We start from the raw sequence: 22,626 nt of genomic DNA on the forward strand, positions 1-22,626 counted from the left end.
CGCCACCGCCGCCGCCGCCAACCCACTACGTACACTACTGTTGGCAAGTTTGTCGACGCGCCGGCCTCGAACGAAAATTTTAATTACGAATCTTTTTCGGCGCACAACGACTCGACAAATTCGAGGACGGGTGGCAAAAGAAAGCGGCTTAGGGGTTGGTCCGACCCCGGTTCCCAGAATTCCGTTTTGTGCCTCAAAGCCGGAATGGACTTCGACGAAAGAGGCTTTGTAACGAGCTAAATGCGGACGTTCCTTATTCGGTTTTAAAAATATCTCCGACTCGTTGGTGTACCTACTCTTGGTAAAATAAAAAATTACCATTTCGCCAGTTAGCGTCCATGGTGCTAGATTCAGATTGAGTATTGCGAGGCTGACTCAGAGGCAGTCCCATAACTCACAACTTTTGCACCTAATTTATTAATGGCGCTCGTACACAACACACAAATCGCTCTCCTTGTTAAAATTCTAATTGCGGTGGGAACGCAATCGAGGTGATAAAATTCGTGCCAATTTTGCCATTCAACTCGCGAACGTTTCAATCAATCCGCGACGTACCGTTCCCGTGCCGCGTCCGTCCTCTTAATTACAAAGAAATGCGGATGGCTCGTCTCAAATTGGACTCCACTCTTCCTGACGTGCTCACAAAACTCGCCAAGGTCTGGAGATTTGTATCAATTAATTACTCAAATTTTATTACTTCATATTATTACATTTTTAATAAATATTCATCCACTTCCAGATTAATTATTGTGCTGAGAATATTATGGCACTTGCAGTTATCAAAGCCCCGCCTATTGTAATAAAAGATAACATAACAATTCAGCAAACAATCGGCCCACGATAATGGAAGCCTGTTCGTTAGCCTATTCAAGATTATTTGCTCTGGCTATAATTGGTTTAATTTCAGGATGTTTCTAAAATGAACCATAAAATTGTAAAAAAGCCAACCCACACAAAGCCATTTACTTTAGACGGGAATTCTCCATCCTAATCTCGACTATTACATTAGTGCAAATTTAAAGAATCGAATACGTACTATTAAGTAATCACATTAAATGAGCAGCCATTGTTGAGTAACCCCGCCCCCCTAATTAAAAAAACGACGAGCTGCTATTTACAAAAAATCCCATAATCACACGTTTTTGAAAATTGTTAAGTAATTCGAGACCGCATCCATGACTTTTAAAATATGGGTCCTCACAACTCGGCCATATTTCATTTTTCCATTTTGATTTATCGACGACCATTTACCAAAATCATGCTCTTGTTGACGCTATTTGCCACAGATACAATAATTCAATTTTATAAATGTCACCCCCCCGTTTGCAAAGACTGTTGACCGTTTGAAGAATGTTACTCGATTGGGAAACTTTTAAATAACATTATTTGAGACTCGCAGACTGTCACCGGCGCTATTTATGCAGCTTTTGGTTTCAAACTTTCAACAAAAGACAACAGAATTTTGTATATTTAAACAGTTTCCTCGATCCTGGCCAATAATCTTAATTAATTTTTTCTGGAATTTCTAATGGGTTGTTATCCATAATAAATCAAGCGGCTTTACAACCGTGAACGACGCAACCGGCAATTTTTTACAATTAGTTTTTCATCAACACTTAACCACCATCCATCGACGTTTTATTTTTCACGTGCACAATCCATAATTAAATATTTCTGCTGTACACAAGCTGTCCTAGAAATTACGCCGCCATAAACCAAAAAACTACAATTTCGTCATGTTTATTTCTCTTGTGATGGTGTGTGAAAATGTACACATGTTTGGAATGTTTCCGTGATGCATTTCATAATAATACAACTTGTTTACTCTTTGTCTCATTTACTCTACTAATTAATATTTATTTATTATCAAGTCGGCCGTGCACAATTTGTGCATGCAAAAAAATGTCGCACCTGTATAAATCACTCCGCAAATATTATTGTTTAAAGCCGTCCATCAACGTCTCCACTTGGGAAAACACACGGCAAAAGTGCAAAAACAAAAAACAAACAACCAAAATTTACTGGTTTTTGACCGAAACAAGTCCACAAAGTACTTGAACTTTTTCAATTAATTTGTTGTTAACATTAACAATTAAAACAAATGATGTCAACGAGCCTTAACCAATTATTATTATACGCTACGAGCGCAGCAGCGTGAGTAAGCAAAAAATATACAGCGTGGTTACATTTGGAAAACAGGTGAATCAAGTGTGTTGTGAAAAGATCATGTGCATAAATTAAAACGCTAAATATTGTCATTTCGTGGTAACACTTGATATGCAGAGACCTCAAGAAAAAGAAGGAAATGTCAAAAAATGTGCAAGTTTTTGTTGTGTTGATTTGAAGTTTCTAGTTCAGCAAATTTGACAATTAAACAGAACAAATGAAATTAATGATTTGATACGCGTTAGTGTAATGTTGTTATGTAATTATTTTAAGAAAACTATTAGATACTGCACTTGGCCCTATTAGTTAGAGAAGGAACAAAGTATACAGTGTGATTGTAAAAATTATAAACGTGAAAAAACAACGGTTTAATCAAATTATTATTGTTCGGTTTGGTACATTCTGTGGAAAGTAAATTTTGTAAACCTTTAAAATATGGAGAAAATTGAAATGGGGAAAAAGTTTGAAAGATGATAAAATGTCGACTGTAGCAAAATGGCAGTGTGTCTGGGTACGTCCACGTGGTGATGGTTTCTCGAGGAAGGAAGCCTTCGAAAAATGGTAGGACGGAAGAGGTGTCTGGAGGCACTAATGACGTAATGATTAGAGTCGGTGTAATCACGTTGGCTGGATTACTTATGATAATTGATGAGGTACGAACGATCCGGGTGCGCATTCGCTGGTATAATTGGTGTTTTAATAATGTAGTCGTCGATTCGGTTAGTCGTCCAGTTTTTGAATTTTTTAGGTTATGTTTGTAATTCGGGTGCAGCGCTCCGGTATTGAGTTTTGTCGGGCGGGGGGTGTGAGGGGCGTGTTGGCAACGGCGGCTCGTTTCGGGGTCGCGTCCGTCCGCTAGTGCCGAAGTCGTCCGTGAGACGGCGCGCGCGCGCTTGGTACCGTCCGCCATTGGGCGAGAGGCGTGTCCCAGCCCTGACAGATCATTCATCTGAGCCCCACTCTGCCCCCTTCGTTCGGCGTGATTGACAGTTGGCAGACGACTGCGGACCGCGCAGGATCTCCGCACGCGCTTCGGACACGGCAGCTCGGCGCACCATCACCACCGAGAGATCTGAGACCCCATCCACCGACCCCATGCCCGAGGGGGCCGCCAGCAGCACCCACTCGCACCGGCCCAGTGTACACCACAGTGCAGTGAACCGCAGTGAGTGTGATTATAGTGCGCGCCTCAAGTGACTCTGACGGTGCCAAGGTGCGACCACCCGGTGCAGTTCATGGCTCAGCCACGGGTACGGTGCCCCCGACGGAGAAGGCGACCACGCGGACCACACGCACGCAGCCCGACACGCCACTGACGCGCGCGGTACCACGACACGCGTTCCGACGGCCGCCGGTACCACCCCATCACGTGACGCGACGCGGACACCGCTGCCGACGGGTACCGCCAAGCCTACGCGATCACGAACGCACCACCCGACGCTAAGCCCGCTTTGCTCTGCGGAAAAACACTTCCAAATTGAAAAACCGGGAACTACAACGTTCCCCTACGTTGTCATCTCGCTTTTCCACCGCTAGGTTCTCTCTGTTTGCGGTAATTCAGATGTTGGACTTTATGGCTTTTTCCATATTTAAATCGGACCGTAATTAAACCGTCCATAAAAAGTCGACAACGTTTCAATCCTAAAAGTAGCAAATATAAAATTTCTGTTGTGGAGTTTTATTGGAAAACACGGGACAAAAAAATGTTAGGAAATTAGTAGCCAATAAAATACTAATCAAAAAATTTACATTCTTTATGGCCATAAGTTATACACATGATTAATTACCCTTGTAAAATTCTGCTAAAGCACATATTTTTTTCATGGGAAAAAGCCCATAAAAATTTACTAACGTTTTATTGCAAAGTGATTTTTTTGACACTTTCTACGTACTCCATCACTCCGCAAATGATGATATTTTGCATTTTATTTCGTCAAAAGTGGGCCACATAAATTAACATCCAAAACAAAATTATTTTCGAACATAAATATTGCAACATTCTCCATTTATACTTTTCGTTCATAATTCTCCTGGAACGGCCTATAAAAAATTAATAAGATATTCCAAAGCCATTGAGAATTATGTAGTTTTAAAGCTTTTTAATTTATGCAATTTTCCGAAAGTTTATGGCTCATTCAGACTAGTACTGAGAGAAGTTGGGAGTTTTTTCAAGTGGACAAATGGGACAAGATGTTAACGTTAGACTTTGCACAAAATCCTGTCGTTGAAATAGAAACAGTTTTTGTTTTTGGTGGCGGCAATTCGGGATAGATCTGAGGAAGCAGAATCGAGTTTCGGGAACGGGAAAGTGTGATCGGTTTATCGTTTGTGGCTTGTCGGCGTTCCGGAGAAAAGCAGCGAAAAGCGGGAAAATAGAAAAACACAAGAGAAGCGGGATTTGAGGCGCCCTTCTGTTGCGGCCCCGCCGCTCGCCTAAATTATTCCGAGTCCCCTTTTATTTAATTTGTGGAAAATTCGTTTTGCGGGAGGCGTTCGTTCGTGTGTTGCGATTCGGACCGTTTTGTGTGGTCTAATTTGAATCGTTTTATAGAAAAGAGCGTTATAAATTAGATCGAGAGCTTAATTTAATAACCTCCTTAACAGTGGAGCTTCATGTTTTTCGCAGCCAATAAAAATTTTCATGGCTAAATAAAACGAAAAATGTTATTGGCACATAAAAATCATTTATTTTGTTATGATACCGCGTAATAAACTGTATAAAATATCGGCATAACTATTTAAAAAACAAATCATTGTTAAATATTATGCATTCACAATAATTAAAATTCAAATGGAATTAATTTATGCGTCCGATCCCGATGAGCGTGTTTGTTGGTAGAAAAATCGGACACCGACTTGTTTTTTATCTGAATGGGTGATTTTGAATTAATCCGAGGACCGGGCCTAATGGTACGGCCGTCATAATGGAGGTTTGATTAGTCAATGGTCGCAATTAAAGATCGGGAGTGATGCGTTTCTTGTAATTACGGTTTAGCAGTGGCCTTTCAACGAATACTTTTAATTTCTCTTAAAACCGATGAATAGGCACTTTGGCCCGGCCCCGGACAGATACCTTACCTGATTACACACCGTAAATGCCACTCACAAAAACCCACTTTTGGATTATCATCGTGGAATGCAGCGAAGAATGCAACGCGACGCGACCTCCCCCGGCCCCGCCGTCGAATTCGCCCCCATCCGATAATTAATCGGCGAGCACCGACCAGAATTTTAATTGCCCCCGGAGCTTTTTACCATTTCTTCGCGGAGCGCCGGACCCGGAGCGAGAGGGCCCGTCGGCCGCCGCGAGGCCTCCTCAATCCCGGCCAACTCCCGACGATAAAACTTTACTGCCGCGAAGAGAATCATCGCGACGGCGGGGCAAAAACTCCATAACACACGGTCCTCTTTACTACTCCATGAAACTTTACGACGACAACCATTCCAACAAGTTCCTACTTTAGAGCCACTAAAATCCGGACCGAAAAACTCAAATTATCAGCATCCGGCGATATTCGATCAATCGCGAACGCCCCAACCCCGATTTTACGGCGTTTTAATAAAAATGTCGCGCCCCTCGCCGAGAAGCCGGAGCCGTCGGCGGCTCACCCTCCTCCTCCAGTGGCGTCGCTCGGTGCGGGAGTGTGTCGTGCGCCACCCATCGAATTAAATTCGATAAAAGTGTGTTATTACAGACTTAGAGAGTCGTAATTATGTGAGTTTATAGCAGTTGTAAAAAGATCAGGAGTGTTCCTCAGTGTTCTGTGCTGTGTCTCCGAGTCGTCGCCTTCTTCGTCGTCGGATTCTACTACTGTTTAATCTTAATGGCTTTTTTACTCATTGCGTCTGAATTCTTTTTTAGGTGTAAAAAATTGTTAGACCGATTTTAAAGAATAGTGCGAAACGATTCGACATGGATGTGCTTCAGAAAAATGTAAATATGCCCTTATTATTTTTACCTAAAAATAGTTTGTGGTTTTGGTCGTTTAGTTGGTGGTTTTTGTCTGTGGCCGAACGAAAAATGTTAAATTATTAGTTGGGACCTGCGGGCCATCACTCTTCCAGATGATGGTCCACAGGTGGAAGGACTGTTCCGAATTATTAACACACGTGACCACAACTCCACGTCGTGACCCTCAAAAATTACATTTTTCAAAAAAGTGACATTCTACTCGCGAAAGTGCTCCGACTAATCAAGAAAACTGTCGTTCGATCCGGGAAAATGGCGCTTTTTCAAAATTCACGCTTTCCGAAGTTTGATAAATATCCGGAATTTGTCGGGAACAAACAAAGTGGCGATATTTCAAAACACGTTAGTTTTTTTGGCGAAAACTTGACGCGTCTCTAAATCACCTCGAAGCGATGATCCGGAATTAAAATTTAGGTTACAGTTTAAAAATACGCGAGATTTTTTCCAAAAAGTTCCGAATCGACGAGATGGATTTTTCGAGATGTAAATTTCCCCAATAATTATTAATGTTCGTTTTTTAAACCGTTACAAATCACCCGAGGCGTATTGACGAATGAAACGGCTATTTTAAAAATACTCAAGTACATACACCGAGCGTAGACAATATTTTTGATTTACGACCACTTGGTAGATATCTTTATTACCATTACTAGAGATATTAATAAAAATCAAAAATTATTCATATCGGGTCGGCCCGACCAATCGGACGTTGCCAATAACGATTGGCGTTTTTTTTTTGGAAAATAGGCGAGGCCCGGTGGGAAAAATAGATCCGATAAAAGTGCTCCGAACAAAACTACAACAATCCGCCGCCGCAAATCATTAAATTAAATTAATTTCGGCTTTGAATATGATAATTACCTTGCCAATTACAGTTTCCTTTTAGAACCAGTTTGCGAAAGATTTTAATAAAATGATTTTTATTCGGTCCGCGGCCGAAATCGGTGTCGATCTTGTAAAACAAAATTTTAACGGCTCTAGTTTCCTGTTTGAAAAAATCGCGAGACAATTTTATCGACAATCCAACGCCATTAAACGGAACGCGATCGTCGCCGTCGATGGTTCTCGGAATTATTTTGAAATTCCCGCCGGTGGTGACGTGCGGAAATCTCTTACGTTTAAAAAATTGTTTATTGTGTGTGTTATTGTTGTCTAAATAAAAATCAGTAAGATCTCCCGGTGTTACAATTATATAGTGAGATTAGCAATCGAAATCCGTTAATCTCGGTTTATTGTACGGTCTAAACTAACTAAAAAATTATTTTAATCTTATCGCTAGATTAGATATTTTAGGGTACCGTGCGGCTGTATATTTTTCTGGGTAAGATTTAAGATAGAACGTTGTTAAAAAAAAACGGATTCCCTGAAAATTTAAACCGTAGACGAATGACATATTTATGCAAATTAACCGTCGACGGAAAACTGATATTTTTAATCCGGTTTTGTTAAAAATAGCGTAGTCGAGGAGACCATTGATGAATGTCTGAAACATTTTTCGTTGTGCCCTTACAAACACAATTCACACTCGATAGGACTTTTATTATTATTCGATCCGATTCGAATAAACATTTTATTAACAGATTTAATAGTCTACATTGAGTAGTAGCGCGAATTTATTGCGTTATAAAGATAATATTCTAACCAGTTTAAAATTAGTCTCGTAGGTATTTTCAATCACCTTTATCGTGGCATAATTAAAATTTTTCAAAAAGTAATAATTAAACCATTACTTGCACCGTGTAAGTGGGTTTTATATTGCCTCTGCCATTAAATTAAAACCCTCAGCCCATGGTGGTACCGGAAGTCTGTCACTAATTTAATTTTAACCCCCGTATCTGTTACACACTAAGAATTAAACGTGCTCGCTCGTCCAGTAAAAACATCAATTTGTTGCAAATTTATTAATTTAAATTCAATTTGGATACGATAGTTGTATATTATTTAAAAATAGCCTCGCCGCCTCTGATCGTTATTCAGCTAACGTTTCCAGCGTTTATTTTGTGTATTTAATAGAGGCATCGCTCGCCGGAATAAAATCTTCACATTTCATATTACCGTAAATGCTGACCGGGGTACCAACGAGGACTCACTTCGACTGTCAAATTTAAAAAAAAAGAAAATAATTTGATTAGTACATGAGCGCACGAAGAGAAAAAATCCGAGATATTTAGTGAGTCACTCTACTCCATTAGTTGTAGAATATTAACATTTTACGTTTAATAAATTTAAAATTTTAATCAATTCCGTCCGAGTCGTTTGTAATATCCAGAAATGTTTATGAGAGGACAACTTTTTAATATGACATTCTATAAATATTTATGTCTGGTCAAAAATGTTGCTGTATTAGAAGCAACTGTCCCAGCGCTTAATTGCCCACCGTAGCTGTTAAGTCCGGTTCAGAGTAGCGCTTCGCGTGCCTCATGTGTGATCTTCTTTGTTGTTGCAGTATGACGACGGCATCCACCCTGGTTACATGGACGGCGGCGCTGGGGCGGGTCTATACGAACCCCACGTGGCTCACAGACCGGGGTTGCAAGGACTTCATCATTCACCCCACTTGAACCATGCCATGCATCCGTACCATGCGAACCATGTCAACCCGGCGGCCAACCACGTCATGGGGGGAGCGGTGCCGGACGTCGGCAAGAGAGACAAGGACGCCATCTACGGGTAAGTCGAGCGAGCGGTCGGTGTGCACCGGCCTTTAGAGATAAGCGCGGCAAAGGCGACCTGGAGATCGCAGGAAATTGCCCAAAACCGCTAACGTGACGACGTTCTTTGTTGCGTTTATTAATTATTGTCGGAATTGGCGCCACCTGACGATCGACTCTAACTAACCTCTTCGCCGACCTTCTTCTAACCTCCACGGATCGATCCGATTCGGGTTTGTAGCCAGAAACAGAGCCGGGTTTGAGATTTTTTGTTTGTTTTGCTGTCAACATACCCACAAGCACCGATCTTGTATTTATTTGATTAGCTCTGAGCACGCCAGCAGTCGAAGACATCCCCGAACTAGAGAATTATTCAAAATTCCACCTCCGAGACCTCGGTTTCTCTCTATTTGTCAATATGTCAAAATAAATGTCCGAATCGACTGGTAGAACAGAACAGTGTGATGTAATGAAAGAACAATGACTGCGAAAAAATGATCAGATTAATTTGGAAGCAAAGTGTGCTGAACCTGTTTTTGCTCGTCAGTACTTTTTTTTGCCATCAGGACAACACATCAACACTGACAGCTTTGCGAGAAATAAAGACACGAAAAAATATTGATAACATGGAGTGAGTTACCTGGATTGGGCACAGACAGGATGTGGTGCTAGCACAGGTTGAAAACTTCATCCAAAAATAGATCAAGTTACCAAATTAATTAGATTAGACAGTATACACAAATATGTACTACAATTTTGCCCATTTCATTGACTCTCTTTGTACTAGCAAAATTTGATGGAAATGTTAACGCTGATTATTTTTCGGTTTTGTGTATTCCGTGAGCATTAAGCAGTTTTATTATTAAAATAATAAACGTGAGTGTTCTGGAATTACAGCAAAACACAATTAGGTAGATGGATTCAACAGCTATTAAGACGACACGCCTAACTGCCTAGAATTACTTAAAATTGCCGAGTGCTATACGTGAAATGAATGTCTGCTAGAAAAAGTGACACGAAAAAAATGTATTCGTCAATCGTGTTTCCTACGCACCGCGATGGTACCAATATGGTAGTTTTGCCATTTAAAAAACTATTACTGTTATCTTACCACCATTAAGATTGTGCTATCACACTAGTAATAAAAGTACGCTTCTTTTTCTTTGTCGCCTTTCAACAACTTCAAGTTGTAGACTTTTTCGTTGGAAAATATTTTTTAAAAGTCATGCCCGGAAGCTGCATCAAAAACAAAAAACTTTACGATTGCTGCACCAAAACTGACTTCAAATTTAAATGTAAATTATCTGTATCTTTTACGTCCCTTCCGGACAGTCCATATATTTTTTACAATTACAAATAAATCATTGACAGTCGATACAATACAAACACTTTTGTTACGAAAGTAGTTCACGAAGTAAAAATGTTTCAAGGTTCAGTCGTCACACTTCCACGACGCACCTCGTACGTCCTTTCGCTCCTCATCGTAAACAATACAGTCGCGGTTCTCTTTTAATTCCGCATTTCCTCCGGTGTCTGAAATCTAAACCGCATCGAGTGTTTTTTTCTTATTGAATTTGTTGTTTGTGTTTTCATTAAATTTCATTTGAGCCGACTCGTTTTGGCATATTCGATGTACCAAGTTGGTGGTCGATAACTGTCTGGGATTGTCTTGTCGTATTTAAAATATTGCCATTGCATTATGCATTTCAAATGTTGACTAGAATCGTAAATACGGCTATTGACGTTTTTATATCGTACAAGCACCAATTGATGCAGTGTTTTCCGCCTTCCCCTACGCAATCGATTCGGGAGAGTGTCGGTTTCTTATTATTGGAAAGGGGTTAATTATATGAACACGAATTTGTTACCCGAGTGCCATTAGATGTTATTACAGCGGTTTATTGTCAAATTTAATTACAAATGGAGCTTGGAGCAAAAACACTCTTTTGTGGATTTCTCTTCGGTGTTCGATTGATCCGACTGGACTGCTTCATTTCAAAATGATTGATTTTTTACTTTTATACCTGAACTAATGACATGCAGGGCCCAAGCTCGGGGCCCATTTTAGTTGCTTCCACGTTTATAATGGCCTTTGATGCTTAAACATGACTCGAGATTTTCATTTAAAATATAACTCTAGGCTAAATTTTCTATTTAAGGGTCACTTTGACTGAGCATTTTAATCCAAGAGAAACTCCATTAGAGATCGTCGTCTCGTTATTAAAATAACAACAGTTGCTGCAGTTGCCACAAGGAGGAGCGTTGTTTGCACTTCTTTTCTCGGTTAAATAAATATTTTAAGAAAACATTTTTGATTTCACTCGCCAACGTCGACTCGTGTAAAGCAGCCGTGGCCAACTGCTATCACTTTCAAAAATAAATAACGCCATCCATTGTTTTCAATTTTCCAACGTATTTTTTTCTCCGGTTGGTGATCGGTTCCTTGTAGCGTGACGCCATTTCGATCGTCATTTTGTATGTGTATCATTAACCAAAATCTGTATCCTCCGGTAAAGCGACTATCGGAATATGTAAAATAGTTTTCGTGACGCCCACCCACTCCGTAACAGAGATAATAAAAAATAGTGGCCACGAGAAAAAGATAGTTGACTGACATATCATTGTACTCCAGTTTTTTTAATCGATTCGATAGTGTAAAAAAACAATATGGCACCCACAACGTGAAACCTTCACCGTTTCCATTATGGAACAAGTAGGCGTCGAAAAATTCTATTAACATATTTGGATTCCTCAGGTCATTTTACATAATAATACCGAATTTCATTATGATACCGTCCGTAATAAAAGTGTTATTAATGATTATAAAATTCATGAAATATCGTTGCATTTTTCTATTTTTCGTCAACGATAATTTGAGCCCTGACGACAGTCTTGTTGGTGGTCTGCCACTTGCACACAAAACTGTTCTTCACATTTAATTATTGTTTTCGTGTCGTGGTAGTCATGAAATCTAAATGAAGTCTAAATAATTAATTCACAAATTACAGTAACACCACAGATAATTCATGTACTGGTTGTCATCACTAATTTTGTGCGTTTAATTTTTTCTAAGTGACAAAAACGAAATCATCTTTCTGGATGTCTCAATTACTCACTAAAAATATGTCTTTTGACGTGAACAAACAGTATGTGGGGTTTCAATTTTCTGGAGTCCAGCGAGGGGCCACAGGAGGTTTGACTCCTTCGAGACTGTTTCCACGCTTAATATCCTTGGAGGTCCAGCCCTAGTAAAATTTCAGTTCATATTATCTGCACGGAAAAATCGTTAGAATTTAAATGATCATTTCCTTCTCGTCTAGGGTGTTTGCAGAATCGAGTGATTTAAATTGACAAGTCAGTGTTAAGGCCTGTTCTCATTAAAGCGAACATTCCGTAACAAAATGTTTGCTTGGAAGGTCTTTGATGCATGTAATTGTATCATTTGCTGTTGCAAATTGAATTCTGAGTGAAACAGTTCGACTCGAGTAAAAACAAATTTTTGCTTTGTTGTAAGAAAATACGTCTGTGACTGTTGGGATTTTTTTTGGAAAATTGGAGAGGGTTTTTAGTGTATTTTGGTGCGGGTTATTAATTGTGGGTGGAGAAAGGGAAGTGTGGATAGTAAAATGGGAATCGGTTTCGGTTGCCGGATTTACATACGTGTCGTTTTTGGTCGGTGCTTAAATACTGCAGAAAAAGACAAAATGAATAATTTTCAGCTTTCACCCGGTACATGTTGCAGGTCGTAAATATGTAACGAATTTGGCGGTTATAAAATTTTATATCCGTTATACAGCGTGTCCAAATGGAAAACGACCCATTTAAATTTATCTCGATGCGTATAATAATAAAAGATAAAAATATATTCTGGCCGCAGTTTTGTATTAATTAAGCGACCATCCCCCCCGTGATTTTTTTGTTGCAGTAAAGTCGAACGTTGTGGGGGATTTACGGTGGAAATAAAACAGACTCCCTCAATTCATCCAAATCTCTAGAATAACAAGAGATAGCAATGATGAGCAAATTAAAATTCCCCACTTGTACATGTGTAGCCTGAGATAAATGACGGTAGAAGTTAAAAATTTGTTTGTAAATGTTTGGTTAGACGTGTTTGGTTTTGATTTAGTCGCGATAAAAATAAATAGACCGCGGTCGGGCCTCCCCTGTGCGTCCGGTCCGGCCCTGGAGCCTTTTTCGAGCAATGCGTCTCGTAAACGTACAGCAGTCGTAAAACTTCTTCACATAATGAAAGTTTTCGTCAAAATGAAGAAATAAATTGGTTGTAAAAATACCTAAACAACAATAACTATAAAATTACGTCATTATCTTATATTTAACGACCGAATTGATGTAAACATTTTGAGCAACAGTATTGCAGAAAAAGCCGTCCGGGCGTTAGACGATCGTCGAGGGCCGGGATCGGCCCATCGATCGGAGACAGGGCCGGCTCGGGGGCCACCTGTGGCCCGGCATCGATTCGGCGATAGATAATGAAGGCGTCATTACGCATACGTGATAAGCGTGCGTAAAAGTTTATGGTTGCGTTTGCCGTCGGATCACGGTCGGGTCTTGTTGGGTCGTATATTAAAACGGCTGGGCTTCCGCAACCAGCGAACAGACCCAATATTTGCCCAGCGCTTGGACGACACTGTTTATTTAAAGGTGTCGGTAATTACTTGGCGCGTACATGTTTATCTCTGTACACACACTGTATACTGCGTTTACCCACTTAAATACCACCTAAACGAGCCATAAAAATAAACGGCTCGTCAGCTGCCACAAGATTAGGTCCCCGACCGAATTACCCAAACAAAACCTCCTCGTCGGACTTGTTACGGCGGCCTCCCGGTGCAACACCCGCGCCGAGCCGAGGACATTTTCGAAAAGTCGACGATAACCTGCCATGTGTCCCTCCTGTTTGCACAGAAACGCCGTTATCAGCGGTGATGTCACGTATCAATAGTTCTGCTACCGAATTTCGATTTTATCTCGCCACCATAATTCTCCGTGACAATGGAATTTTTCATATAAGCTCTACGCATATTTTGATAATAAAACTGGTTATTTAAACGTAAATTACATCAAAGTAAATAATCTTACAAGAGATTAAATATTTACCCGATATATTAGGTCAGTTATCGGCGTACACTTTGCAGATGTTTATTGTATCGCCTCGGATATACAAAACATTTTTTAAACCGTGTTTGAAATCGTTTTGTTTTGCACATTTCGGTTATTTGTTATTCGTCCGGTCGAAAATAACGATCTAAATCGGGATCACCTTTCGCGACAGTTAAATAATAATAAATACCGCGCCCGAAATCCACCCCTGTCGGGAGCGCCCCCCACGCGCGCCCACACTGATTAAAAAACAAAGTAAATACAAAGTTACGTTATTATTATTGTGTTGATTAAATGATGTTTTCGCGCGCATTATCTCGCCCGAATTCAATCAAATCATTCAATTTTAAAAGAGATTACTTGTAAGCAATATGTATCGTATATAATATTTAATGACAGAGACTAATAATAATCAATCACAATAATGACTGATACGTCCATATCGCTATTATAATAATTGTTGCAAAATAAATCTTGTGGGTGTTTGGAGAAAAGAAACTACACTATTGTATTGGCGTGATTTTCAATTTTGACGGATTTAACGCAGATTAACCTGAACCGAGATTAATTCAGATTGCACGTGTTGTGTCACAACAATATTGAACGCGATTTCAACAATGTTAACACCACGAACTCGTAAAACACAAACTCTGACTGCCACAGAAAAAGCTGCGGATCGTGCACATACAGCCGGTCACGAAAAGTATCGTCACCTCGACTGACCGTTACCAACAGCTCTCGGAAAAAAGCAATTTTGCAAAAAACTGACGTCGGACGTGTTGCTTCCACTCGATCATTTTTGAAATGTGCGAAGGCGAAGAAATATCAACAACAATAATAAGAGTATTGTTTATTTCCAACGGACAATAGAATATCTTTAAAGGATACAACAACACAAAATAAATAGGAAAAATACAATTCATCTAGAAGGTTATGAGTACAGGGCGGCTATTTATGGTTTGACGGTCACTGCAAAAAAAAAAAGAAAAGAAGATAAAAACTTGGAACTACCAAAATGACCTAGCTATTGTAGGCAACGGAGAAATCTGTTTTGGTTTATTCAGGACATGTCGATGTTGTCTTGTAATATTTATACATTATATCGGTGTTCATTTAAATTTATCCTCAAAGTTGGCGTTGAAGAGTCGATTGTGAACGCACCACTCGCCCGTCTGCAGAGTAAAAACACTAACGACGCAAAAAGTGACGTTAAATTCAAACAGCGCCAGCTGTGGGGATAAACTTAAATGAACACCCGATACATTCCCTGGAGACCATTTATATGAGAGTTGTATAATAGATTTTGCACTATAGAACAGTACTCCAATCTAGAACGAACGTACACAACGCACAGATTGGTCAGACAACGTACAGAGTTGTCAAATTGTTTGATTTAAAAATAAAACCTAACCTCTTAAATTGTGTGAGCCACAAGAAGTAAAAATATTTTTTGAGAGGAAGTAACAGTACCGATGAAATCTTTGAATCTGAATGGAAGCCTTGAAGTGTTCCGAGGCCTAGACGTCCAGTAGTGCCTTCAGTGGGTTTGAACACCCCCACTGTCTTTTTCATTTCATATAAAATTAATGAAATTGCCGAATTTGTCACGATACAAAATTATTAAATAAAAAATTAATTAATTACGTCGAGCTGTTGATTCCAGATTTTGTATTGACACGATCATAGTACAATCAATTTCTAGGTTATACTTAAGTTAATAACTAAAATAACGTTGCAACGAGCCGTGTGATTTGTCGTTGATTAAGTCATTCATTATTGCAAATTTTACGTAGAAAATGTGAAAATTTACAATAAGGCGTATAATCTAAAGAAATAATTAATTTTAAGTGTTTACTTCGCTCAATCGCAAGAATCTACACTGTTCCACAACATTATTTTATAACAGAGGAGAATCTAATTTCAGGAGTGGAAAAAAAACTGATATTATTTATAATTATGGTCTGCTAAATGCAAAGCGATATATATTTAATTGAAAGAAAGTAATTACAATAATCACAGACTTTTAGCTACTAATTAGAGACTAATTTCAGCTTTATTAATTAAAAAATGTTAATCCACGTCTGGTTCTCAGAGTTGTACTAAATTGTCCACATAAATTTGTCCCGACAAGTTTGCAAAAATGGATGTCAAATACTTGTTGTAGTTGTGTTACGTGTTACAACAAATTCCTTTGTAAAAAGTGAAACTGTAAGTAATAAATTTAATATTAGGTCATGGATTCACCTTTGAATCATGCTCATTTGACGTGTTTCTCAACACATTTTACAACAAATCATGTAAGGAAATGATGCGTTTGGGGATTGTGCCCGACTCTTTCTCGACATGTGATCTTTTGAGACAAAGCCTCTTGCACAACACCAATAAAATATCGTGTCTTTGTTAAAAATTTTGCGAGCATAAAATTGAAGCGTGTGCTTCACCTTGAGATTATGACTTAAATTTGATATCGTTTTAGTGACGTCAGAGATGTGCCTGCACACGCTGTATGTATATGGAAGTATTACTTCTCAATTACCCAATCCAAACGATAATAATAATAATAATAATAATAAAGTTGGAGTGACGGTGACTCGGATTTGTCCCAATTACTGGGATTAAATAGAAATAAAATTTATATGGAAATTATCATAATAACGAGAAAATGTGGAAACTTTATTAAAAACCACTACACCTTTCGATAAGTTATCTTCAATTATCTATATCCAGTCCGAGAGCAATTATTGTGTAATGCACAGAACCGGTGAATTTATTAAATATAGTCATAAAATGCGGTACAGCCGAGAGGCCGCGACGAATTCCTCGGATGACGTTCGTCGATAATTAATAAAAATATGTCGCAGCTCGCAGATTGAGCGAATAGTTCAGATCAGATTGTCGACTCCATTAATTCAAACATTTAACCAAAAGATGTGGTTAGAGCGTAATAACAGGATATACCGTAAACTCACACTACCGCTTTTAAAGGACACTCCCATGTTATTAAATCAATTTCTGTCGAAATTGCAGGTTGTGTCCGCCTAATCTATTTTTAAAAAGGACCACTACCAACCACACCAGAACTCGATTAATAGTTTTCGACTTGTTTCGGACATTCTTCGGAATTGTCGCGGATTTATTGAAGTTAACTTTCTGTTTTGTTAAAAATTGAAAGGAGAATCACGGTGGGACGTTAAAGTTTTATTAGCCAAGTTCTGACGTGGCGCCCCCTTTGACGCACAATTTAGATGCGTTTTCTTTGTGTCGAGTACCCAGAATCGGACTTTGATAACCATTACTACCGCCACTCATGAGAAAGTGTCAATAACGGTCGACACTGCGCACCTTGTAATTAAATTAATCGCGCTTAAGTGTCCTTTGGTTTTTGTGTAGTCGGCCATTGTGCCTTAACCGCAGTTAACATCGATTGGCAAAAAACGGGGATTGTTAGGAGACGCGAATTGGACACTTCTGGGGAAATTTTTAAAAAGATCTGTAATATTGTGCAATGGTTAGAAAATCCGGTCGAACCGGGTCTTGCACCGTGGATTTGCGTCAGTGTTTTGGGATCGGTCTGTTTTGTTGCAGCTTTGTCAGCATCACAATATTGGGGGATTAGACGATCATGGCGTTCCTTGTCGCGTCAAATTCGCCAAAATAAACACTCCTGATCCTTCTCTATTGTGACGTTTTCTTTTATCAGCAGCGCGAGTTCTGTGCAAGCGACTGCACAACATCTTGGCAAAATTTGACTGTTTGTTCGACTAATCCTGGATTGTCCGTGATTCACTGTGTATTTTAACTAGGTGGGGATTGTATCAAGATCCTGGATCTTAGTTTGGGGCATTCGGTCTCATTAGCAGCGAACGATTTATCTGCAGTCAAAACGTTTCCTTGGCATTCTTCTCGGCGGAAGATTAATCGTCCGTACCATTCGACTGTTTTGATCTTTTTCTAGTGTTTTTTTACGCGGCCCAACTTGTATTATTTCTTTCTGAAAAGCTGCGTATAAATCACGCCGAAACTCTTTTATTATTAGTAAAAGTATTATAAACAGTGATATAAAAGGGACATTATCGAGACTTGTCTCGGATAACCCGCGCGACAGCTCTTGAATGGTGTCTATCAAACAGCACTGCACAAGACGCATTCATAAATGTAGCGATTTATTTATGGCGTGCCATCCTCGGATAATTTACGGGTCAAAAGATCGAGATAACTGTGGCCACACTTGCTCTCGCTTGTTGTTGTTGTTTTCGTGACCACTTCTGTACGATGATCTCTTCTAACCGCGCCGGTCGCAGATGTTGCAAAATTACCACAAGCGAAATCCCGAGTTTGCAACAGAACCGGACTCGGAAGTGGCAACCTTTGTCAAAAAGGGATCAACTCACTCCGCTCTCCTCCAGATTCTTTTTCCTCGAAGGCCGAACCGGGAGTTTTTTCCACCCGCTAATTAAGATATTTGCCTCTGTGATCAAGATAACATTTGACTACCAACTTGATTGACAGACAAAAAATTTAAATGTCATAATTTTATCGCACCCACGTTGTGTTGCATCACCGGAGGAATTCGTTCTTCGGTAAATTGATAGCTGAATGGTTAATCTGGGACTTTTGTGGCACTTAACCTCAAATTAGTCGTTACGAAATGGAGCGACGCTTAATCGCGATCAAAAACTTTGAATGTCGATGTGCTGCGAGCGGTGTAAGTCACGTCGGAGCTTGATTCGGTCGCGACAGGTAAAAGTCTGTAAAAGTGGATTAGTTTTGACAATTTGTACTTGTTTATTGGCCGAACATGTTTTTTGCCGTTTTTTATGTGTCATTTGTGGCCAACTGCTAGATTAAGCTGCGTTTAACGAGAACTAACAAATTGATCTCATTAATTAAGTGTCCAAGATTTGGTCATAAACGGTGAAAGTTTAGAGTGATCGGCAAAAAAATTGATGCATAATTCGTCAGGTCCACACCGTCGTACTCAACGAACCTATAGATGTTTTGTAATTCTGATAATGTGATCATCATTCCGGTGGGAGCTTTGGCGATAAAAAGCTGAAAAGTTCTTGAGATTCGTGTCGAAAGCGCTTATCAAACGTCAAAATGTAATTTCCAAATCAAATTAAAAATCTGATGGAATAGTTTCCAATCAGCATCGCCTTAATCAACGCTTTATTTTGATTTTCCATGAGCCATGCGACTTGAAATCGACCGAAATATTTTCATCGACATGTCATCGATTGCAATACAACTTTGCATAAATCTTCGTTTCGTAAGAAACAATGCTCAATTTTTGCGTTTTTCGCAATCACCGTTATGATTGATTGATGAATTATGTCAACAAACTAAACACTAACACATAAAAAAATTTATGGCTGAGAACCGTTTATCAACATGCTGGTCTCGGTCGTGCACACAATGTTTTCCGACACTATGCAAAATCCTCTGGCAATAATTGACGAGTGACAGTTTTGAGACGAAAAAACGGTTGCACCGGGAGCTTCGCAAAAGCTCCACCGGTGTGGTCGATCGAAGCGCCACGAACTGTCGACAACTACTCCAGGAGGAAGAGTGTTTATGGATTGACAAATAGCGGTACGATTTTCTGTGAGTGATCATTTGTCATTTGAGCGAAAAGTCCCTCAATCAGCGAGAGCTTAGAACGTTGATTGTTGTCGCTTATTAGACTTTGCAGCGGCCGTCCTTCTGTCTGTTAAAAAGAGGTTGCGCGATAACGGCGCAACAACAATACAACGCCATTTTTTAATCTGGTTTTTTATTAAAATTGTGCCAGAGCACTCTCACTTTCGACAACAAATTTCAGTTTGGAAACCTGAGATGTGAAAAAGCGTTCGATTTAAATACCACCACCCTTTTGTATATTTGTTTTCGTATATTTTTAAATCAAAATTACATTTACCAATTTAACGTCTAAAAATAAATCGGCAAATTGAGTGGTCACGCTAAAATGGTCAGCGCCGCGCTATCACATAATATTTGCCTTCTATTTTTAAATTTAAATTTGATGTGACATGAACGATCTGTTTATTTTGACATATTGGCAAAGCTCGTCCGCAAACAAACTCCTGGATGTTTGCCTGGCGTCGCTCTTCCAAATTTTTATGTTGACCATTAACGGTTAATCGTATTTGTTTTCTTGTTTACGGTGGAAGATTGGAAACGTGCGACGCCGGTTTCGGCGTTAACCGTGGAATTAACGGTTTTCGACGTGGAAAATCTCACGCGAAACCATCGATCACCCTGATGGTGGTTGTCGCCCGGTTTGAGTGACGCGTCGAAACGTCGATGTTTTTTGGCGTGCGGCCGGGCCCCGCACCAGACATGTTAATTATGAATGAATTGTGCTTAATAATGTGGATAATAAATCAAATCGTTAACAAATTGCCAAAACTAAATAAATAAATTAAATAAAATTAAATTTACGATGTCAAATTAAAGGTTTACAATTTAAAAATAAAAATAATAGGTCAGTATATTGCGTGTTTACAATGCAATTAACCAGAAAAAATTATCTTAATGGCTCCTTTTATTTATTAACAAACGGCCGATTGAATTTCTCTATTCATTGATAAGTCGCGAGAGGGATCTCGACGAATACGCACCAGTTTTACGACTGTGCATTATCGCCGATAGAAAAATAACACACAAAGGTCACAAACAAATTATTTTATATCGTGGCAATATGTAAATAGTATCGCTTTATTATGTTGTTCTTTGTTAATTTATGTGGCGAGCCGTACAAGGCGTCCAGAACACGTTTCTTTTTTTTAATCCTCTTTAATCAGTTAATTATCTCTGGGAGTCTGGTCTTCGGCTCTGGCCGATGGACCGAAAACCGCCATTTCATCACTTCGTATTAAACGTTACGTATTATCGATTAAAAATTCTCAAGACTTTGTTGATGTCACTCGTACTTTTAGAATACACCGATAACCTCCTGAACCGGCAGAGGCCCAAACTCCAATCCAAAATCACTCCGTACTGATACAAAGCATTGATAGATGAATTTTAGCCGCCAATTGAGCAGAGAATTATCAGCGGTTTTCCCACAACTGGACCTCGAAACCACACAAATCTGATAAAATTATAATTTCTGAACTTATCGCAAACAACAACGCTCCAAAACATAATTTACCTAAACTTTTGGTTTCAAACAATTTATCTTACCACCAGACGCATTACAATCACGATCGATTCCATTAATATAACAAGCTTGATTTAAAAATTTTTGTGTTAGGAAATTGTGTTTACTTTCTGCTCCAGAATTAATTTTATGCAAATTTTTTAGAGATACGATGCAGACGATTTTTTTCTGGAGTTGTGCGTAGAACCAGTATTATTTTAATGTTGCCAGAACTTAAAACAAAATTGAAACTAAAGGAAGTAATTAATCATTTTAGTTAGGAACCAAAATTAATATTCATTACGTTATTCGTTGCGTTCACTCAAAATAAATAAGTTTTAAAAATGTAGATTTTGTCCATAATGTTATTTTCGAAAGCACATACAAAAATGAAAAAGATCAATTGGGAATAGCACAAATCTCATATGGATTAAAACTCAAATATTTTGTGCTTATTTTATTCTTCATGGTGATGTTGTATAAATAAAAAGTGTTGTACGAATCCAATCATCACGTGCATTTAAATTCACATTTCCTGAAAACTTCAGGAAATCCCCAAATTTCAATAAACCGTGTTTTTACAAATAATAAACACTGAAATTCTCAAGATGAGAGTTGTCAGCAATAAGTTATAGAGATTTCTTCAAAAAATTTGAACGAAATGATAGATGACTCATTTTAATGATTTTCTGTCTGAAAATCATCTAAAGAAAGAAAATTGGTACATTTTAGTGCATTTCATAAACAGAAACTAATTATTTCAGTTTCAACTCTTTCAAGAACGATACAATAAACAAAACGACCACAAAGAAATCTATAAGTAATAAGACTAATAAGGCACATTCTCTTTAAAAATGTACCTAGAGGTGGATAGTTTTTTGTGATTATCTTCTTTCATTTCATCGTTTTATAACGGGTGACTATTAAAATTTTCACTTAGGGTAGGCTATGGATCATTCTTTGTTTTCCGTTGCACCTTAGACACTGACAAGTTTGACATTTCAAAGCTATGTTTCAATTGTACTGACTGACATTATTGTCGTTCGTTCTTGTGTGTGTCTAAAGTAACAGAAAAAATAAAAACTCGTTCAAAGCCAACTCCAAGTGAAAATTTTAATAGTCACCCGTTATATTAAAGGACAACAATTTCCAATATCTCTTTATGTATATCTATGCTTCTCTATTTTTAATGAAATATTTAGTTCCCATCGCTTCTAGCCCATGAGTCAGTTTTTCGATTTTCCGTTCAGTTGAATCACAAAAAAAAAATACTGAAAAAATGTATTTTGTTTGGGATTAGAAGTTGACAATGTTTTCGAACTACGAGTAGTTTCGAAAATTGATTTAGTTTTTCTTCATGTTAATGTTTACAAGAGGTCATTAATAATTTTACAACAACAATAATAATAATACAATAAATGGGGGTTCATACCTTTTAAATTATTTCGTCTAAATTTCACCACATTTAAAATACTTCACCGCATAATACTAAAGTTGCTATTAATTGTTGCAAATTGTAAATTAGTAACAATTACTTGTAGGTTAGGTGGCACCAAGTGGACAGTAGTTGACAAATA

General features: G+C 38.7%; 1 protein-coding gene across 5 annotated transcripts in view; it reads left to right on the forward strand.

The window, feature by feature from the left end:
* Positions 1 to 3,136: 3,136 nt before the first annotated feature.
* The window catches only part of hth (homothorax), a 123,244-nt gene continuing 103,754 nt past the window's right edge, over positions 3,137 to 22,626 (forward strand). For 3 of the 5 annotated variants that reach the window (XM_069037345.1, XM_069037350.1, XM_069037347.1), the window contains exons 1-3: positions 3,137 to 3,416; positions 6,029 to 6,100; positions 8,583 to 8,806. In XM_069037345.1, coding sequence (XP_068893446.1) covers positions 6,080 to 6,100; positions 8,583 to 8,806 — 245 coding nt within the window. In that variant the 5' untranslated portion in view covers positions 3,137 to 3,416; positions 6,029 to 6,079. The remainder of the gene's footprint in view (positions 3,417 to 6,028; positions 6,101 to 8,582; positions 8,807 to 22,626) is intronic. The other 2 variants (XM_069037346.1, XM_069037349.1) reach the window with 1 other exon arrangement.

Source organism: Tenebrio molitor, chromosome 2 (assembly GCF_963966145.1).
Source record: "Tenebrio molitor chromosome 2, icTenMoli1.1, whole genome shotgun sequence".
Taxonomy (NCBI): Eukaryota; Metazoa; Arthropoda; class Insecta; order Coleoptera; family Tenebrionidae; genus Tenebrio; species Tenebrio molitor.